Below are 19,625 nucleotides of genomic sequence, written 5' to 3' on the forward strand. Positions count from 1 at the left end.
TATATTACTGCACAAAAAAAAATAAGAGATAACCATGATTTGTTTATGGTTTGTATTTGTTACAGGTGGAGTAACTCGAATGACTGTGTCCCTCGTTGTTATAGTCTTTGAGCTCACAGGAGGTTTGGAGTACATTGTCCCACTGATGGCTGCAGTAATGACTAGTAAGTGGGTTGGAGATGCTTTTGGACGGGAAGGCATCTATGAATCTCACATACGACTGAATGGCTATCCTTTCTTGGATGCAAAGGAAGAATTTACACACACTACACTGGCACGAGATGTGATGAGGCCAAGGAGGAATGATCCACCACTAGCAGTTCTCACTCAAGATAATATGACTGTAGATGATATAGAAAGCCTCATCAATGAAACCAGCTACAATGGTTTTCCTGTCATAATGTCAAAGGAGTCCCAACGGCTGGTCGGTTTTGCTCTGAGAAGGGACTTAACACTAGCAATAGGTAAGAAAGATACAAATTTCCTAATTCTGTTACAGTTTCTTTATAATCCAGTGGTGGCTGGACGATAACCACTTACTGTAAAGCCTATTGTCAAATGACAGCTGGATAGGACATTAATTGTTCCGGGCGGACATCATATGACATCCTCCAGTAAAGCTCCTCTGCGCGATCTGTCACCGGCTGTGTCCACTGGTCACAGCTGATGACTGATCAGTGTACTGGACCGATGACAGATCACATGGTAATTTTAAACAATGAATGGCTTTGACTGTATGTCATTCATTGTGTACAATTGTGTTGCTAGCTGTGATTGGTCACAGTGATCACATAGTGCAGACGGGGTAAATTACAGCCCATCTGTACCAATGTGATTAGTTGTGCCTAATCACAGCTAACCACAATAGTAAACGCTGAATCTGTTTCATTCAGTAACAATGGTTGCTTATACCAGTGAAATTCACTGTAATAAGCAATCCTAATGTGTTGAAAGCAGAAAATTGGTGTGGGGAGGAAGATGATGAAAGTGCCCAGGTACTGAAATGGTTAAGCTGCAGAATGTCTTTTGCTGCCAGAATAGAGGGAGTCAACTTCAGGCTGCAGATCACAGTAGTATTTTTTGTACTGACAGTTTTCCTTTTAAGAAGAATCACTTTGGTACAAACGTGGCGCTTTTTTAGGCTTCATGCACTTTGGCCACTTAGGTCACCTCACAGCCAAGGGTAGCGTAAAGCACCCGTATGAAGCACTGACATATGCTCTGAATGCACACTACCTGCATTTGGAGCATACACAAGTGCAAATGTGGGTGCATTACTTAACCTTTGACATGGATGGATGTTTATGTGGCAGCAGCAGGTCTTGGGAATGTCATTATGCATGCTCTGCATTAGGGATGCACCGAATGTTCGGCGGCCGAACATTATTCGGCCGAAAATAGAAAAAATAGCACTTTCGGTGTTTGGCCGAATAAGTAAAAAGGCCGAATAAATTTGTACCGAACAATGTCAGCGGCGGTCACTAAATGGCGGCCCACGCGATGCTTCCGCCCGGACCGCGAGCCCGCTACCTAGGAGTCCTTCAGTCCCCTTCCTCATTGCGGCTCCCGGCTCCCTGCTCACATGCCGCCGGTGTCCTGTCCGGCCGCGAGTAGGGGGTGTGACGTCACGCGTGCGTCCCGCCCCCTGCTCCTGACTGCGGCTCCTTCACACTAGGTCCAGCGAGCGTGACACTATGTGCACGCCCCGCCCCCCTGTTCGGGGCTTTTGGCTCCGACCTGGCTGCAGTTCAGGTATGTGGAGCACATTTGGGGGAGAATACGGTAGCTGCACAAGCATTAGTGTGCAGACTGGCATATTTTGCCATATGTTGCCACTTGCCATGCTCATTAGAGTGCCCTATAAAGTGCCCCTTAAAAAAAAAAGAAAAAAAATGTGCCCAACAGAGTGCTCCCTTGACATAAAATGTGGCCATCAGCGTGCCCCTTATTTTATGCTAAGGGACATGCTGATGAGCATATTTTATGTTAAGGGGCACTCTGATGGGCATATTTTATGTTAAGGGGTACGCTAAGGGCATATTTTATGTTAAGAGCAACGCTGATTTAAATGTTTTGTTTTGCCCATCAGAGTGCCCCCTAACATAAAATGTGCCCATCAGCGTGCCCCCTAAAAATTGGCAAAATAAATGGAAAAAATGCAAAACACCGCGTTCGGTATTCGGCCTTCGGCCAAGCATTTCATTATTCTTCGGCTTCGGCCAAGAATTTCATTTCGGTGCATCCCTACTCTGCATGCTGTACAGTCCCTGTACAGCCTTATGCAAGACGACTTCAAGAAAGTTATAGTATATAGGAAGGAAATATTTTGGGTAATTACAATGTTAAATTAATTTCAGATTCAACATGATTTTTACATACTTGTGGCTTCATATTTTTATTGTTCAACGTGTTAAATAACTGCTTAACAAGTGTAGAGACCAGATATCACCTACGCAGGTGATATCTGGTCTCTACACATGAAGCAGACTTGCATTGTGAGAAGCAGTTGTATGCACAGCCATTGTTTGACAATGCAAAGCAGGAGGCTGTGCTTTTAATGCAGAATTATGACTGCATCCATGTACATATAAAGCAAACCAGGTTTGGAAGTTAAAACATTTAACACTGACTTTTTTTTTTTTTATTTGCTTTTTTTATATATTAAAAAAAAACATTTTAAAGACTAAACTATCCCTTTTTGAAGATACATTTTCTTAAAGCATAACTAAACCAAAGAGCAAATATTTAATATGCGGCTTACCAGTCCTTGGATGTAAAGAAAATACCTGTTGATCTAGCCATAAATACAGTGTAGTTTTTGTGAGCTAAACAGGTTGCAAAAAAAAGTGTTAGTGCTAATCCCATCACTGCACATGTAATGGAGATTAACAAGGGCAGACTCTTTAATCTCCTGTTGAACATATAAGGCCAGCCATAAACAGCTTGAGTCTCAGCCTGTTCATCAGGAACCAGTCGAGGTTTGAACGGTTAATGGACAAGCTGAATGTACCAAGTTGATCGATCGATCAACTTGAGTACAACCAACCTGCCGAATTCTCTTGTGATTATCGCTAGCAGCTGCTATAGCCGCTAGCGATCATCACTATCTTCTCCCGGCAGGGACAGCTTCCCCCGCCTGCCACTGCCGGGAGAAGACAATTGCTGATTTCTCTGTCAGCACGATCTGTGTTGATGGGGGAGTCGTGCAGATTTATTTCCTGCAACCAAGAAATTTGCTCTGTCTGGCCTGCCTAACACGTGTATGGCAGCAGGGCAGGTGGGCCTAACGCAACACCCGGTCTATGTTTATGATTGGGAGCCAAGGGTGTAGGGTCTTAATTAATGTGATCACTTTGACAGCCTGTCAGTGATCCTGAGATAGGGAAGTCTATCCCACTCCCCCAGCCTTTAGACCCACTTAAAAGGCTGCTGGGAGACGATTAGAAGGGTTAAAGCTCTAGGTGGCAACCATGGCTTGTTTTAAAGATACAATGGAGAAGTAAGCATAGCTACCCAAGGATGGGGGCTGTGTTTTTTTCACAGGATTACCAAGTTACCAATATAGGGAAAAAAGCCTGAGTAGGAAAACCAACACCTACATAAAATCTAAGAACTGGTTATCTTCAGTTTATACATTTTCTGAAGTAGTCTTCCAGGATATCCCATGAGACTTGGGACTCCTCCTACCAGGGCAGGAAACTCATTAACCCCACCAGATAAAAAGCAGTCCTCTTGCCCTCCCCTTTCAGTATTAGTGTTTCCTCCGGAAAAAGTGTTAACATGTTTCCTGGAACCTGGTTCTTTGGGTCTCATGGTGTGTGCTTTGAAGACTTGGGAAAGAATTTTGACTTCTCCTGCCCAGTGCGATACCTTATACTTAAAGGTTAGTGGTGGCTGCTTCTCTCCGCTTGTCCTCAGTGCCCTAGGAAGGCCAGGACTGCTGGTGGCATCAGGGGAAGCAGGAGGGAGCCTCTGTCCATCCCAATGGTGGCATCCTTGCAGGCAGCATGGCTGGCCACGTAGGGGAAGGGGAGTGCTTGCCGTTTTTCAAAGGGGTTTCCTGTATAGCTCCGGCATGTAGGGCCGAAGGGGTGGAGCTCCTGTGTTCCTCCCTGGGCCAAAGGAAGTGGCATAGGTCACTTCCGGTCGCAGGTGACATTAGAAGATGCCTGAGACGCTGGTTCCAGTCTCCTTGAAGTGCGGATATGAGATGGCTAGGTGTCTGGTGTTGCTTACACCCAGCAGAGGCTGTGGACAAAGAGCAGGATGGCTTCCTTTGCAGTAACTGCTCAGGCAGCAGATGCAGGCTTTGGTACCAGCACCCCTCAGGTAAGCCTGGGGACTCTTCCCTCTTGCACATCCCATGGGTTTTTCTCTCCTCCACCATAGCTGTATGGGGCTTGGTTAAGGGGCACTTTTCCTCTCTTCTGCACTGGGGTGTGTTTGGAGACCTGGGTGGTCTTGCTCTCAAGCTAGGTTTTTCTTCTAGGTTTTTGTTTTCAGACCAAGGCTCCTCCGGACAAGGTCCAGACTCAACCACCCAAAAGCAAGTGTGCAGTTTGTGGGGCAAAGCTGAGCTCCTTGTGGAGTAAAGTGGTCTGCCGTTCAGGCATAGACAGTTTTGTTAAGGATGATCGAACTATATCCTCTCAAAAGAGGAGAAGGTTCAATTATCAAAACCCAATCTTGTGTATGAAGGAATGCATAGGAAGAAGGCCAGGGATTTTCCTGTGCACAGCTCCCTTCTAGATAAAATTAGATTGTGAAAATCCTGAAAGGAAACCATTTTTTTTTCCCAGCAACCTGAAAAGGTTTTCTTTCGATGACATGGCGCAGCCATGGAACAAGTATCCTAAGTTGGATGCCCCTCTCTCAAAAATTTACAAAAAGATGGATCTAGCTTTTCATGATACGGGAACACTTAAAAGACCCCATGGATAAGAGCGGGATATTTTGTTGCGCAGGGCTTGGGAGGCATCTATTAGTCTAAAACCGGCCTTGGCGTCTACTTGTGTAGCCAGACACCTTGAGTTATGGCTTTCACAGATACAGACTCCCCTGTCGGCTGGGACACCAAGGGATCAGATTATTAAATCTTTTCCAGACGGTAGGTTTTTTGGCTGATTCCTTCTCTGTCAGGATGGCAGCTAGGACCTAAGCAGGGAGGGCGACAGACAGCAGGGTCCATGTGAGGAGGCCAGACCCAAGTAGCATTGGACTTGCCACAAAGGCAGAGGTGGGGGGTCTTTTTTAACCCTCCTCAAAAGCCCGCCAAGCTACAATGACTCTCTCCACAGTGTGGGAGGCAGATTAAGGGCCTTCCTCCCACAGTGGAAGGAGATCACTTCATGTCCTTTTATTTTAGATCTGGTGTCCAGGGGCACAGACTGGAATTCATTTCCCAGCCACCGGAGAGATTGTTATTCACCAGTCAGCCCAGGGATCGAGTAAAGGCTACTGCCCTGAGTCTCCATATAGGAGACTTAGTAGATCAGAATGTTTTGGTCCCAGTTCCAAGAGCAGGGCAGGGGTTTTTACTCCCACATCTTTGTGATAAAGAAACCCTCAGGGAATTATTGCCTGATATTGAACCTGCATGCTCTAAATCACTCAATCAGATACAAGCACTTTCGCATGGAATCATTATATTCCATAAGAAATCTGCTTTACCCGGGGTGCCTTATGGCAGCGCTGGACTTAAAGGATGCCTATTTGCACATCCCTATTCACCCAGCATTCCAACAGTTTCTCAGACTAGCTGTAAAATTAGGATCGGAGATCCTAAGCCCTTTGGATTATCATCAACCCCATTGCATCTTTACAAAGGTCCTGGGGGAAGCGTTGGCCCTGTTAAGACAAAAATGAATTCTGATCATCCCCTACCTGAACGACCTAGTATTGGCAGATTTGTGTCAGAAACTAGAGCGGTCTCTTCAGGCGGTTCAGGAGTTCCTCTAGTCGCTAGGCTGGATTGTCAACAAAGACTTCTCTGAAACCTTCCCAAAGAGTGACATATCTCTGGTATGAGATTTCCTCACTAGACAAAAATATTTTCTCTATCATTCATTGACAGACGCAGCTTCATATCTTCTTAGCCATTGGGTTATGGTCCTCCCATCAGGAATAGCACACTAGGCAGGAAAAAGCTTGCATTACGCCTATCGGGCTGTCCCTGCAGGCATAACCCCACACACTTTACTACAGCCCTCAGTTTGTTTCTGCCTAGTTTAGGAGTAGGACATAGTTCCCTGCTGGGACTTGGGTCTGAGCTGTTATTTTTTGGGGTACCTTTTTTGTACTTTATTCTTTAAGTAGAGTTCATGGAGAACTACAAGCAACAGCCGGCTGGGTTTTGGACTGAATATTCTAGATCCTTAAGGTCTCCCAGCCTGGCCAGCGAGCATGAGCAGATTATAGTCTAACACTAGGCCTCGCCACGACAGAGCCCCAATGGAAAGGGACGAGCTCGGGAGCGGACCGTCTTGCTGGAACGCAAACGACCTTGGCTGGTAGCCCCCCATCCCTGGTGGGAGGTAGTTTGCTCAGAGTGACGCCCACCCGATTCGTGGTATGGTGAGTAAGAGTCCCCCCTTTTCTCTGCCGGTTTCAGGGTGGACGTGGGCCCAAACTTGGTGTAATTTTTTTCGACCTTTGTTAGACATTATCGCCTGGAACGCCTCTCTTCCCAGGAGCAGGCGTTTGGTCGAAAGGTGCTCCAGGTAGTAGTCCCTCCCTAGACTGGGAAGTTCTGGCTCATCGTCTCATGGGCTGTCCCAGAACACGACTTGAGAAAAGCTGAGTTGGACTTACCGGTAACTCGTTTTCTGAGAGTCTTCCAGGACAGCCAGATTCCCCCCCTGCAATGTCTTGTATTATGTATTATGCATATGTTTTACAGGAACGTCCTACGGGTCTCGTGAAATACTGAAGAGGTAGGACTAGAGGACTGCCTTTTATCTGGTTGGGTGTTTCCTGTCCTGGTAGAAGGAGCCCTAGGTCGCATGTGCTGTCCTGGAAGACTCTCAGAAAAGGAGTTACTGGTAAGTCTAACTCAGCTTTTTTTTTTTTGGGGGGGGGGGGGGGGATTAGATATGCTTTAAAAGTGGACGCTCGACCTGTGGCCCTCCAGCTGTTGCTGAAGTCCCATCATGCATCCGCCCTTTGGAGTCATGCTTTTAACTGTCAGCCTTTGTAATGCCTCATGGGACTTGTAGTTCTGCAACAGCTGGAGGACCACAGGTTGAGCACCCATGCTTTAAAGGCACTTGGCAGGACAAAAGAATGGTAGCTGCCTCTTGTGACTTGTTTTTTGAAGGCAGCAGCTCCAGAGCTTGTCTTCTCCTTCTTCATTACTTGCAGAGGCAAATGTTTGTTCCTTGTTAGAGACATACCAAATTATTAATCCAGGATGAGGATAACATACATCCCTAGACTTGCATCTTCAACAAACCAAAAGCCAGCAATGGTAGCTGCCAGATTTCTGTCCATAGCTGTTTGAGTGAGAAAATCGGAGAATCGCACAAAAGAGTCCAAAATGAAGTTTTATTCCAAAACTATAGCAGGTGCTACAGTCAATAACACATCAATCACATCACGTTTATCACATCAAATATTTCTGTCCTGACAGGTTTGTGTTGAAGCCCTTCAGGAGTGTCCATGACTAACAAGAACATATTGCTTCCCATTTTTAGAAAATGCAAGAAAAAAGCAGGAAGGCATTGTTGGAAGCTCCCGGGTATGCTTTGCTCAGCACACTCCATCCCTGCCTGCAGAAAGCCCTCGCCCCCTTAAACTCCGCAGCATCCTGGACATGAGTCCCTTTACAGTAACTGACCATACACCAATGGAGATAGTAGTGGATATATTCCGCAAACTGGGGCTTAGACAGTGCCTTGTCACTCACAATGGGTGAGTTCCCTTATTTCTTTTACTTACTAATGTGTTGATGTATTACTTCTAGGCAGTTAATATAGTTTTCTATTTTGTACCATTTGTGTAAAATGTTTTAAGATAATATATGAAAACTGAAAACATAAGTGAATATTTAAAGGGAAACTATAATGGTTTTGGGTCACTTTTTTAAGGTTAAACATTTCTTTAAACTAATATTTTATTATGTATAACTTTTTTTTTTTTTTTACGAAAAAAGACAAACCATTCCCAAAATACTGGGTTAGCTAAAGAGACAGCACAGCAATAATTGTTTATTTTTCAGACGCTCATTGAACCCTCAGACAGAGCTGTACAGAAGGAGGGTGTTCTGTCATTGCTTTGTCTCATTGGTTATGTTTAACTTTTAATTTCAGCTTGAACTATTGAACTTTGTAAACCGGCTTTTTACAAGCGCTGGTATATCGAAACGGAGAAAATGTTAGTATTTTAGTCTTATTCTGAAAATGAGTGAAATAAACATTTATTATTAATCAATATTTCATATTTACCTGTCATGTTTAGTTCTAGCCATAATAGAAAAATTATATATGAAACCACTATACATTCCCTTTAAATAAGACCCATATAAGTTTAAATGTGGAAACCTTTTCCCGTGTGAAGGCCTCCATTTAACTATTGTTTTTGTGTGGTGGATGATTGGGGCAGTGTTGATGTAAAATGAGGCTGAAATAAAATGTTATGGATGTAGTAATGAATGATTTATTGAAATTGAAACAGAAGAGGCTACATCACTGGACTACCATAGGGCAGCTTTATTAATACAGTTCAGCTGTAGCATGTTCACTGTTCTGGAATGTGTATGCTACAGGACGGATTACTGCACATATTTAAACACCAGGCAGTGGAGTAAAGAGCAGAGTTAAGAGTATATAACGCTCCATTAGTCATTCTAAAGCTTTCAGTTCTTTTAAAAGTACTCATCTTGGCTTCACAGGTTAAGTCACTAAGATTTACCCTGCCCTTAGATTTTACAGCACACAGGACAACAATCCAGCAGGTTCTAATAAGACTGATTTGTTACTGACTTTTAATTCTGGGGAAACTAAGGATGGCATTTTGTTCCTGTCCCACTTATCCCACCCTCTTCACACTGATTTTGATTTGTCAGACCTTACCATGGGGTAATCATAAAGATCACCCAAGAACTGGTCTTTGAAATCTAGTTAGTGGTTGCAACTCTTACAGGTTGTATCCTGGCAGACTCCCTTTATGTTAAAGTGTTACTAAACCCAGGACCCTGCATTCACTATATTGGGTCCTAAACAGTACACCGAACATGGAAAAGCTATTATTTTAATAAATATAAACTGCTAAATACCTTTACGTTCATTGACAGACACAGCTCCTGACCTTCTTAACCATTGGGTTATATGGCCCCCTACAGGAGTAGGACACTAGGCGAAAAAAAAAAAAGCTGACTATGCCTATGGGCAGTCCCGGGGGGTATACTCCCCCTCTCTGCTATAGGTACTCAGTTTCCTTTCTGCCTAGTCAAGAGTAAGGACCTAGTTCCTTGCTGGGTTCTTTGTTCCTGGCAATTTTTTAGTTTTTGTTAGATTTTTCTTTTTCCAATGAGATCTACAATCTACTGAGGGACTGGGCGATGGGCTGGATAATCTAGATCCAGTGGTCATCCCAGTCTGGCCAGCGAGCACGTGCAGACCTTAGCTCCGTGCTAGGTCGGCTGCGACATAGCCCCACCAGACGAGGGCTGGCCTGAGAGTTAAACGCCTTGCGAGGTGGCATACGACCGGATTTTGGCCTGCCTACAGCGTTCCTCCTGGCTGATAGCCCCCCATTTCTTTGGAGAGGAGGTTCTGTATGGAGCGGTGCCCACTTGGTTGCTGGTATGATAAGTAGTTGTTCCCTTTTTCTCCCTGGAGGGTCTTTGGGCCCTCCTGGTCCCAACCATCCATTGATGCACTGACGACGGTGCTGGGGTCCTGGGTGCAGGTGGTTTTTGGGTGGCGGGTTGGCAAAAAGCACCCACCGCCTTCCTCTGTCTCCTCAGATCCTTAATCTGATTTGGCTGCCGTGGATGTGGCTCACCCTGCTTGGTCTGCGACCATGTGCCCTGAATTCTCAGATGGTAAGGATGATTCCTCTACAAACGTAGCTGCGCACGAAAAGGCGGGTGGACGCAGTGATTGTGTTTGTGCTTGAAACTTTAAAGATGGAGGATGCAGCTGAAGCTGCGATGGAGGCACTGGTTCCCTTTGGCACTCACAAGCTGTTCAAAGTGGCAAAGGGGTTTCCTTTCCCTCTTCTATTTTGACAAAATTGTCGCAAAGGAGCGGGGACAGTCAAAATGTTCCTTTTTGGTCCCTAAGCAATTTGCTATATGGTACCACTAAAAGTCCCTTCCTAAAATGTGGACTGCTCAACCGGAGGTGGACCCTCCGGTTTCCAGATTAAAAAAGGCAACCATGATTCCAGTTGAAGAGTCCCCGATCTTTAATCACTTCAGCTCTGGAAGGTTTTACCCCCTTAATGACCAGGCCATTTTTTTTGTGATTCGGCACTGCGTTACTTTAACTAAAAATTGCGCGGTCATGCAAGGCTATACCCAAATACAATTGATGTCCTTTTTTTCCCACAAATGATAAAAAAAATCCCAAAAGGCGTATTTTAATTGGTTTGCGCAAAAATTATAGCGTTTACAAACTACGGAATAGATTTTTGGATTTTTTTTTTATTTATTAGTAATGGCAGCGATCAGCATTTTTTAGCGGGGCTGCGACATTGCGGCGGACAGATCAGACCCCTAACTGATGTTTTTGACACTTTTTGGGGACCATTGACATTAATACAGTAATCGGTGCTAAATATTATGCACTGTTACTGTATAAAGGACACTGGCAGGGAAGGGGATAACACTGGGGTGATCAAAGGGGTTAATGTGTGCCTAAATATGCTTACTGACTGTGGGGGGGGGGGGGGGGGGGGGCTCTGTGACAGGCACAGAGAGATCAGGGTTTTAGCTTAGCTGAAACTTTTGATCTCTCCCTGCCTGTCTGATAGAAGACTTGCTTGCTGTGTTTACATAAGCAGGCGGGTCTTCTGTCAGTTTATCTGACGATTGCGAGAGGCTGGCAGCAATCGCCGCGGCTCCTCCCACGACCCGCCTCCCGCTGTGTCTAATAGGGAGCTGTGACTCCCTATTTGTGCTTATGAGTGGGCCTCAGAAAGGGTTGTCTGCTTCCTCTGCGACCATTTTCAGATGGATCAGACAGATGGTGATTCAGGCCTATTCCATCAGGGGTCAGTTTCCTCCTTCCCCTGTCAAGGCGCACTCTACTTGGGCGCTCAGTGCCTCCTGGGCCTCCCGTCTTCAGGCGTCAGTGACGCATGTTTTCAAGGCGGCCACCTGGTCGCTGGTGCACACTTTCACAAAGTTCTATATAGTGGATGTGTTGGCATCTGCAGATGCTTCCTTTGGGCGCAAGGATTCCCAGGCTGCTGTTTAGAGGACCTAGTCCTCTTTGAAGGTGTTATTTTATTTTTCCAGGTGAGCTCCAGTAGTTTTGGTTGAGCTCCTGTTTACCTGGTTGGCTATAGTTAGCCTTGAGAATTTATTTTTTGCTGTTCCCACCCCTTATGTTTAACACTGCTTTGGGACGTCCCAATGGTTAAGAAGATCAGAAGCTGTGTCCGTCAATGAATGAATGAAAGAGAAAATGGGATTTTTAACTTTCTCTTTTGTTCATTGACGGACACAGCACCCACCCCTCTGTGGAGTTGTATTTCTTCTGACACTGCTTGTAACAAAACTGAGTACTTATAGCGGAGCGAGGGAGTATACCCTCTGGGACTGCCCATAGGCGTAGCCAGACTTTTTTTCTGCCTAGTGTCCTACTGTTGTAGGGGGCAGTATAACCCAATGGTTAAGAAGCTCAGCTGTGTCCCTCAATGAACATCAGAGAAATGGATTTTATGGCAAGTCAAAAATCCCACTTTTTTTTTCTCATCAGCAGTATATAGCAGTCTTGTCACTTCTATCAGTGTCAGGGCGAGCACTGGTTAAAGCTTGTAGGTGGAGTTTTTATTCTCCCCTGGTTGTCCTAGGAAGCTGCATGACCTCTGACCCTCTGTGTGGACAGTGCTGATTGGCTCTGTGCTGATCACATGCACCCTCCCCCCAAAAAAAAAAAAAACTCTAGAAATACACACCAAGCTGAGCATGTGCAGAGTGCCTTTAAGGCTCTGTACTATCAGGAGATCAATTAGGGACAGTAAAAAAAAAAGGGGGGGAGGATCAGAGAAGACTGGATCAAACACAGTGCAGAGGAATAACCCCTTAGGTTCCACAGTGAGTAAAACACATATTCTTTACTTCATATACAGACTGATTTCACTGTTGTGGGTTTAGTAACACCTTAAATCTCTTTGGCGCTCCCTACATAATAAAGAGGCAGAGGAAGTGTTCCAGGAAAAGCTGCTTTTTTTTTTTGGATAGTGTATGGAGGTGGGAGAGCCCCTGTGAGGTTTTTTTGCTGTCTCTGTCCCTGTGGGGTGCTTTTTTTTTTTTTTGGTTATTGGGAAGCTTTTCCCTTCACCTTTCTCTGTGGTATGGTAAGAAATAAGAGGGGGGGGGGGGAAACTCCTCCATGGGGGACAGCAATGAAAACCTGGCAAAAGTTGTAACACCTCACCACCCTAACAAAAAAAAAAAAAAATGTTTTGGCCAGAGTTCTACTTTTCATCATGCATTATGAATAGGTACCCTTGGGTTTCACTTTCAAAGAGCTGCTACAGCCCTCTGAAAAACCCAAAATACAGATATGGGTCAAATCTGTTTACGAGTGTTTCATCCCACAATGCTGACCAGTTCCCAGGCCTAAACGCTGTCATCTATGGGATGCCTAGCCTTCTGCAAATAGCAACTTTTACAAAGTTGCTATTCTGGGTGGTGCACAAGCACATAGGAGCAGCCAGGTAAGTATACAGTAAGATGTGGCAGCAGATGGCAATTATTATACAGGAGCCTTACTTTGGTTTTTACCATCTCATGGCAGGTTTGCTTTGACGGGTCATCCAACACTGATAATCCAGTTTTTGGTAGATGCTGAAGCATTAAACCATTGATTTTTTTGGGGACTTCAGTGGTGAGAACTCTGTGCTCAAATAGCCAGGGACACTTCCCTGGGACATTACAAGGGTTTTGAATCATTTTCTTTTTATGGGAATGTGACAAAAGCAGAAGTGACTGCTGCAAGGTGGGTAAACGTGGACAGTAGAGATGGGCGGCTCGGGCGTGTCCAGGTTCCCACATGCATGATTCCCCCCCAGGAAGCCGAAACTGCACACCGCCAATCACAGGCAGTGAGACATTTCCTGATCTGTGCAGTGTAATGTAACTGTAATTTGGTGGAGTGCAGCCAGCTTCATGGAGGGGGGGATCAGGCACGTGGGATCTCGAACACGCCCGAACCCATCACTAGTGGACAGGAACCACTGGTAGGGAGAGCTGGTTAAAAATCTAGCATATTCCACAGGCAGCCTCCTCTGTCTCTGCTAAAGCTGCAGTTAATTTAACACTGCCCCTATCACCATCCATTTTTAAGGATACCAATGTGATTTTTTTTTTTTTATATACATAGTTTTGTTCTAGTCATATTTAAAAATCTGTTGCACTTGAATCATTCTTTCAACCTGCATGGCCTGTTTGTAGTTGGATGTGATTTCAGGACTGAAGTTAATATGAGTATATTGTTTATGTAATGTAAATGATGATCTTCATGTAACATTTCCCTCTTATTTAATACAAACAGAACTTGACCAGATGCCATAAACTACGCTGAATTAACACTGGGCTGCATTTAACCATGTGTGAGCCCATTACTAATAATAATCTGCTCAGCCATTTCCTGCTTGCTATGGTTTTGTGTGACTAAATCTGCTTGCTGATATCCTCATGAATTTTTCTTTACATTTAGGTAAACTATCTGCAGGCAAACAGATAAATCCATTAAGACACCAGTAAACATTGGAAATAGTTTCTTGGCTGAAGGTTGATGTTTGCTGTGCTTAAGCTGCTCCTGGAAGATGAACTACTTGCTCCGTTCAATGCAGAGCAGGTCTCCCATCTCAAAATGGCACCATCTAGTGGTGGCTGGGAGCAGTTTCTTCACAGCACAGCGGCATGAAAACACAGCTCTGGGAGATTGCAGGCCATGCTTCCCAAAAAGAGCAGCCCCATAAAAACACACTGCTTTGCAAATTCCAACCAGAGCTTGTATTAATTGAGTGTTATGCAAAATCGAAGCTAAGCCTTTGAGGTCTTGTGGGAATTTGCATAATAGAGTGCTTTCTGTTTTTAGGGCTCCCAGAGTTTTGTTGAAGTAAACTGAAAAAGTGTGCAGGTGCCTGCTATAGGGCCCAGTGTAACATGTTTGAAGTCACCACAGGCACACGTTAAATTACCCTTTCTAGGTATCTCCATACTTTGCACTGCTATTTTTTTTTTATTTTTTATTTTTTTTACAGACCAGGTCTGTCTTTATTGTCCAAGACTGGTAATAAAATTAGTGATGGTTCTTCTAAGCTGTTAAGCGATTGACTAACATTGTATATTTTGCTAGGCACAGTCACAAAAAATTCTCATGAAGAATCATTTACTTGTTTCTTTTCCTTGCAAGCTTCCGAATTGTGACTTCTCAATTGTTCATCCCATGTCCATGACGGTTCTTGTGCTTTAATTGGCATTTTTACTATACTATATGTCACTAACTGAGAATCAGATCAAAGCTTTTTCAGAAATGAACATAACCATCAAACCCAAAGCAATCATATTATTTCTTGTGTGCCAGTTAGCCATTACTTTGCTTTTTTTCCCCCTCAATATATGTATCCCAGTGGGACAGATTTATAGAAACAATAAAAATGCTCCGCTATGTTGAGTAACCAGTCAGATTCTTTCACTTTTTTTAGATTTAAAGTGGTCATGTGACAGCAGTGGACAACACTGGTACTTTTATCTGTTTGCTAAATCAGTCCCACTGTGGGGGTACTTGCTTGGTACAGAAGAATTTTATCAGCGTACCTCCATAAAATCTTTAATTTCTAGTAATGACATTTTTCTTTTGGAGAATATCACATTGAACTACTTTAAACTTTTTCAGATCAGTGATACCTTTGTGGCATGTTTTGTCACCTCCATTTCATTCTTTGGTCCATTACACTGTCATTATTTTATGTTGCTTCATTCTTTTTGTTTTCTCCATTTGTAGTTCAAACTCAGTTATTAGCATAACATGATCTGTTTCAGGATTGTCTTGGGGATCATCACAAAGAAGAACATTTTAGAACATCTCGAGCATCTAAAGCAGCACGTGGAACCCTTGGTGATTAGACAAAGCACCTTTAACCTGTAGACACCTTTTTAGAAAGCAGGACGCATGAAATTTTGAACCTTTCAGACGTCATCTGATCACAGCAACCACAAAAGCATACTTGGCAGTTAAAAGCAGCCACTTTTCTTACGCACCCACACACATCTCAACACACAATCGAGGGAAAGGCCTCTTAAATGTGAAACCACTTTTTGCAAAAAGGTTATCTGACCTTTGTTCTAGATATCATAGCACTCTCTGGCACACAGTGTCATTACAATGTTTCAGATTTGCTTTGTAAGAATCGGTAGTTATTTTTTTTTTTTTACCACAGTTTACTTTTATACATATTGGAGTCAAGTCTTTCGGTTCTGGGTCCAGTAGCAGTTACATAGGCCGTTTTGGCTGCTCCTTGGTGGAGGGCTGAAGTTCATAGGGTTACATGTCATCCAAGTCTGAAGGCTTCAGTTATATTAATCTGCTGGTAGTGCATTTTCATGCACAGCATGGCGCAACATAATGCGACCTATTTACTGCACACTGCAACACATTCTGTAAAGTCAGTGTAGGTATATTGAAAAGCATGCATTATTTACTTTCTGGTTCATTAATTTCTATTGGGTTTTCAAAACATAGCAAAATGAGCACCAGTTGTGCCCACGCAGGTGCTAAGAAACATCCCAACCATAGTAAGGTGGCAAATATGGCCCGAACATAGGCCAGAATATAAAGTACAATCAGATGAATGGGAATACCAAGTAGGATACCCCATAATGTAGGCCTATGGATGCCAGAGAGTAGGTTTTTAATGCTTAAGCCCCATACATATGGCCTGAATAACAGAAGTTTCTACTAAACTGGCCGATACTGCCTAATAAAGTGGGCATGGCTGAAAAAGGTATGCCGATCAGTGCTCTCAGCCTATGGGTGACAGTGCTGACCGGTGTTCCGGTGGCGGGCCGCCCTCCTGTCAGAACACAATAGTTCAGCGGGAGATTTCTATACTAACATTGGATTGTTAGTACAGAATCTTCTCCCAAGCTCTTCAGGGTTTTTTTTTTTTTTTTTCAGCCCTGGGTTGAACGAAGAAAAAAAACTGATAATGAGTACAAGGCTTTAGTGTAACCCAAAACAGACAGAGAAAAAAAAGACGGGTTAGAGTCCCGAAAGTAAGAGAGGTAAAATAAAGGGAGAAGGGGGGGGGGGGTGGGAGACATTGACTCGGGAACACCTCAAGCCTCAGTCATAGGCGACCAATGCTAAGCTGAATGTAATGAGGGGGAAATAATGCTCAATCCAAGATTCCCAAATTTTGAGAAATTTGGGATGAGAGTCCTTGAAAATACTAGACATTTGTTAATTAATAATTAGAACTGTCATATGGTTTTTTACTCGCTGGAAAGATCCTGTAGGTCTTTTTCCAGGCCTGGGCAATGGTTCTCTTAGCCAACAGAAATAATTATGATGCCAAGCATGCAATATTTAAAACCTCGCGTCAGTCTTTGCACATAGGAAGACTTTACTTTGGGATTGCACAGTCTCCTATATTTAAGGCCCACTCTGTTCACAGAATTTGGGTGAAGTTAAATGTGACAGTAATTATTAAGCTGTATTTTCTCTCATCAGATTATAGCAGACTGTACTTGTGTGTTGTGATTGTGCAGTTCTGTGTAATTCTCTCCATGGCAGACATAGGGATTTTATAATCAAACTTTTTGAATAGAAAACTTACAGCCTTTCACCTCTAATCACTGTTGCACTGCACAATGTTTTCGGTGTTGCATGGGCTATCATTGTATGAAAATATAATCCAAAAGTTTAAAGTAAACCGGTCAAGGAAAATATGGGTTTTGCCATTGCTTGCCAGTTTTCCAGAATTCTGGCTTTTTTTCTGACTTCTGGCTTTAATAGTTTGAGTTCTTAATTTGAAAGTTTGCAGACCAGGAAATTATGCAAAGAAGTCAAGTTTTTTTTTATCTGTTTTCTTGTTCTGGATCCGTGACTCAAATTACTGAAGCTAGTGGGTCAGTGTGAAAGCCAGGAAAGTAGCATTTTCAGAAGGAAATGGGAACCTCCATATTTCTTTCTATGACACCTTTTCTTTAAAGGCTTCGGTAAAAGTAAGAATGTGTGCCATTTGCTGGCAGGGATCAGTCTCTCTGTGCAATAAATTAATATGATAGAAGGTTGTTAAAGCCTGCTGGATAATCTCTGCCTAGCCCAACCTTCACCTGAGCTTGGCACCTAGTGTTTAAATTTGGCCATATATGGCCTTCTCTTAAGTAGAATATAGGCAAAATAGAAAGACATATGCTGCAGTCTATCACCAGCATTCCTTGGTTTTATTACCAGTGGATCCTGCTGTTTTTTTCCCCACTTCCTTTAAAGAGGAAGTAAACCCATTACTTAACAATTTGAAAAAACAGTTACATTTCCGGCACGTGCCGGAAATGTAACACTCCCATTGGTAGTGCTCTCAACCAAACTATCAAACCATCCAATGGCTGGTATCATAACTGATCACATATGCAGCATCATGGCAGTTGAAGATCAAACAAAGGCCAAGATGGCAGCTTCCTTGCTTGAAAACGATAGGAGGGTTTACTTCCACTTTAACTGGGTGGTAGCACTGTTCATTTTGCAGGGAAATAGTGCAGTAGGATTTGTCATCCTTTCGTACAGGGTGATTGTAGATGGACTTCTACATTTAGATGGATTTTAAAGTGGCTCACTTGGAGAGATTCCTTCACTTCCTGTCTAGTAAAAAAAAAAAAACACTCCAGTACTGCTGTATTTCTACGGCCTGGTATTGAGGTGATTATACCAGGATCATGGCTGCAGTTACAGGTGGCTATAGATCAGGCAATTTTATTTCTGGTAAAGGTGACCTGAGAGACTTTAAAACCACTTGATCACTTTTACAGGCGGAGGTAGGAGGTTCCCCCACCTTTACCAGGCTTATTTCATCCCACCGGGGTAACCTGTTACTGATGTGACTGGTAGCAATGGATGCACTGAATAGAGTCAGGGGAACCTCCATCGTTCCTCCTCCTCTGATGTCAGAAAGTAGAATTGACGAGGATTTTGTCACTTAAGGTTTCAATTTGTTTACAGAAATGTCAACAGAAATTTCAGAGTTGGCTCGGTTTTGATGTTCGTAAGCAGTTATAACATTTTTATTCCTATGGTAAAAAGTTTACATTACACTATGAGACTAAGGGCTCTTTCACACGGGCGGTCCGATCAGATCCGCCTGTCAGTTTTTTAGGCGAATCTGATCGGATCCTCCATGCAGCTCTATGGGGCAGCGGGTGTCAGCGGAGACACCTCCGCCGACACCTGCTGCCATCCGCATCCGATCCTGTGCTGAAATCTGGACGGATGGAAACCCTATTTTTCCATCCGTTCAGGGAGCGGAGCGGAGCGGATCTGATGAGAGCGGACAAGCGGTCCGCTCTCCTCCGATCCCCCATAGAGCGCAGCGGGTGCTGAGACACCTCCCTCTCCGCTCTGCAAGCGGAGACGGAGCTGTCATCCGCCCGGCTCAGCGGGGATCGCGGATCGATCCCCGCTGAGCAACACGGATCCGCCTGCGAGTGTAAGCATCCCTGCTGGTGTTTTTTTTTAACCCCTCTTAACTCCTACTTTTGCTGGATAGCATGGCCTGTTAACAGCTAATAAAATTGTTATTGGGGGACTCAGAAAAACAAAATCTGCATTCATGTAATCAACACTGTGTTATATTGTATATCTAATTTATTTTTCCTATAGTTCCACTTTAAGGTGATAAAAATGGACACATTTTGTCTGCTGTTCTTAAAGGGAAGGTGTAATTGATCAGTTTTATTTATGCTTTGTTTGGATACAATATTTTGCAGATATATATTTAATACAGAATGCTTGCATGACACTACAGGTATTTCTAACAATTAAAGTGGTATCAAACCTAAAAGCAAACATTTGGTATATTGCAGCTTATTTCTTAGATATGATGGCTGCTTCCCTTTTTTTTTTTTTTTTGGCTTTCTTTCTTCAGTAAAACTGGGTACACATGGGCTGGATATCAGCTAGTATCAGTGGTTTGAACAGAAACCAGCCCACATTCAGTCTGTGTGTTATGGCTGGTGTAACATCCGGCTTTTGTAGAAGGGGACATGCTGGAAAACCAGCATCCGATCAGCTCTCGCAGCTGTAAAGTCCCCCCTCTCAGATCACAAAGGCACAGCGGAGAAGACCGCCGCACTAATGTGGCATCTGTTAGTATGGTGATATGTCAGTTTTTTTTTTTTCTGTTCAACCCCAAAAGGAAAAAGTTTGCTGTAACTGCTTATAAAGTACTAG

At 43.7% G+C, this 19,625-nt stretch overlaps 1 protein-coding gene across 4 annotated transcripts in view; it reads left to right on the forward strand.

Annotated features, from left to right (window-relative positions):
* The window catches only part of CLCN3 (chloride voltage-gated channel 3), a 198,086-nt gene that overhangs the window by 163,555 nt on the left and 14,906 nt on the right, over window positions 1-19,625 (forward strand). For 2 of the 4 annotated variants that reach the window (XM_082243985.1, XM_082243986.1), the window contains 3 exons: window positions 66-464; window positions 7,692-7,908; window positions 15,221-15,296. In XM_082243985.1, coding sequence (XP_082100111.1) covers window positions 66-464; window positions 7,692-7,908; window positions 15,221-15,296 — 692 coding nt within the window. The remainder of the gene's footprint in view (window positions 1-65; window positions 465-7,691; window positions 7,909-15,220; window positions 15,297-19,625) is intronic. The other 2 variants (XM_082243987.1, XM_082243988.1) reach the window with 1 other exon arrangement.

This window comes from Pelophylax lessonae, assembly GCF_965119305.1.
Source record: "Pelophylax lessonae genome assembly, chromosome: 1".
In the NCBI taxonomy this organism is placed as follows: Eukaryota; Metazoa; Chordata; class Amphibia; order Anura; family Ranidae; genus Pelophylax; species Pelophylax lessonae.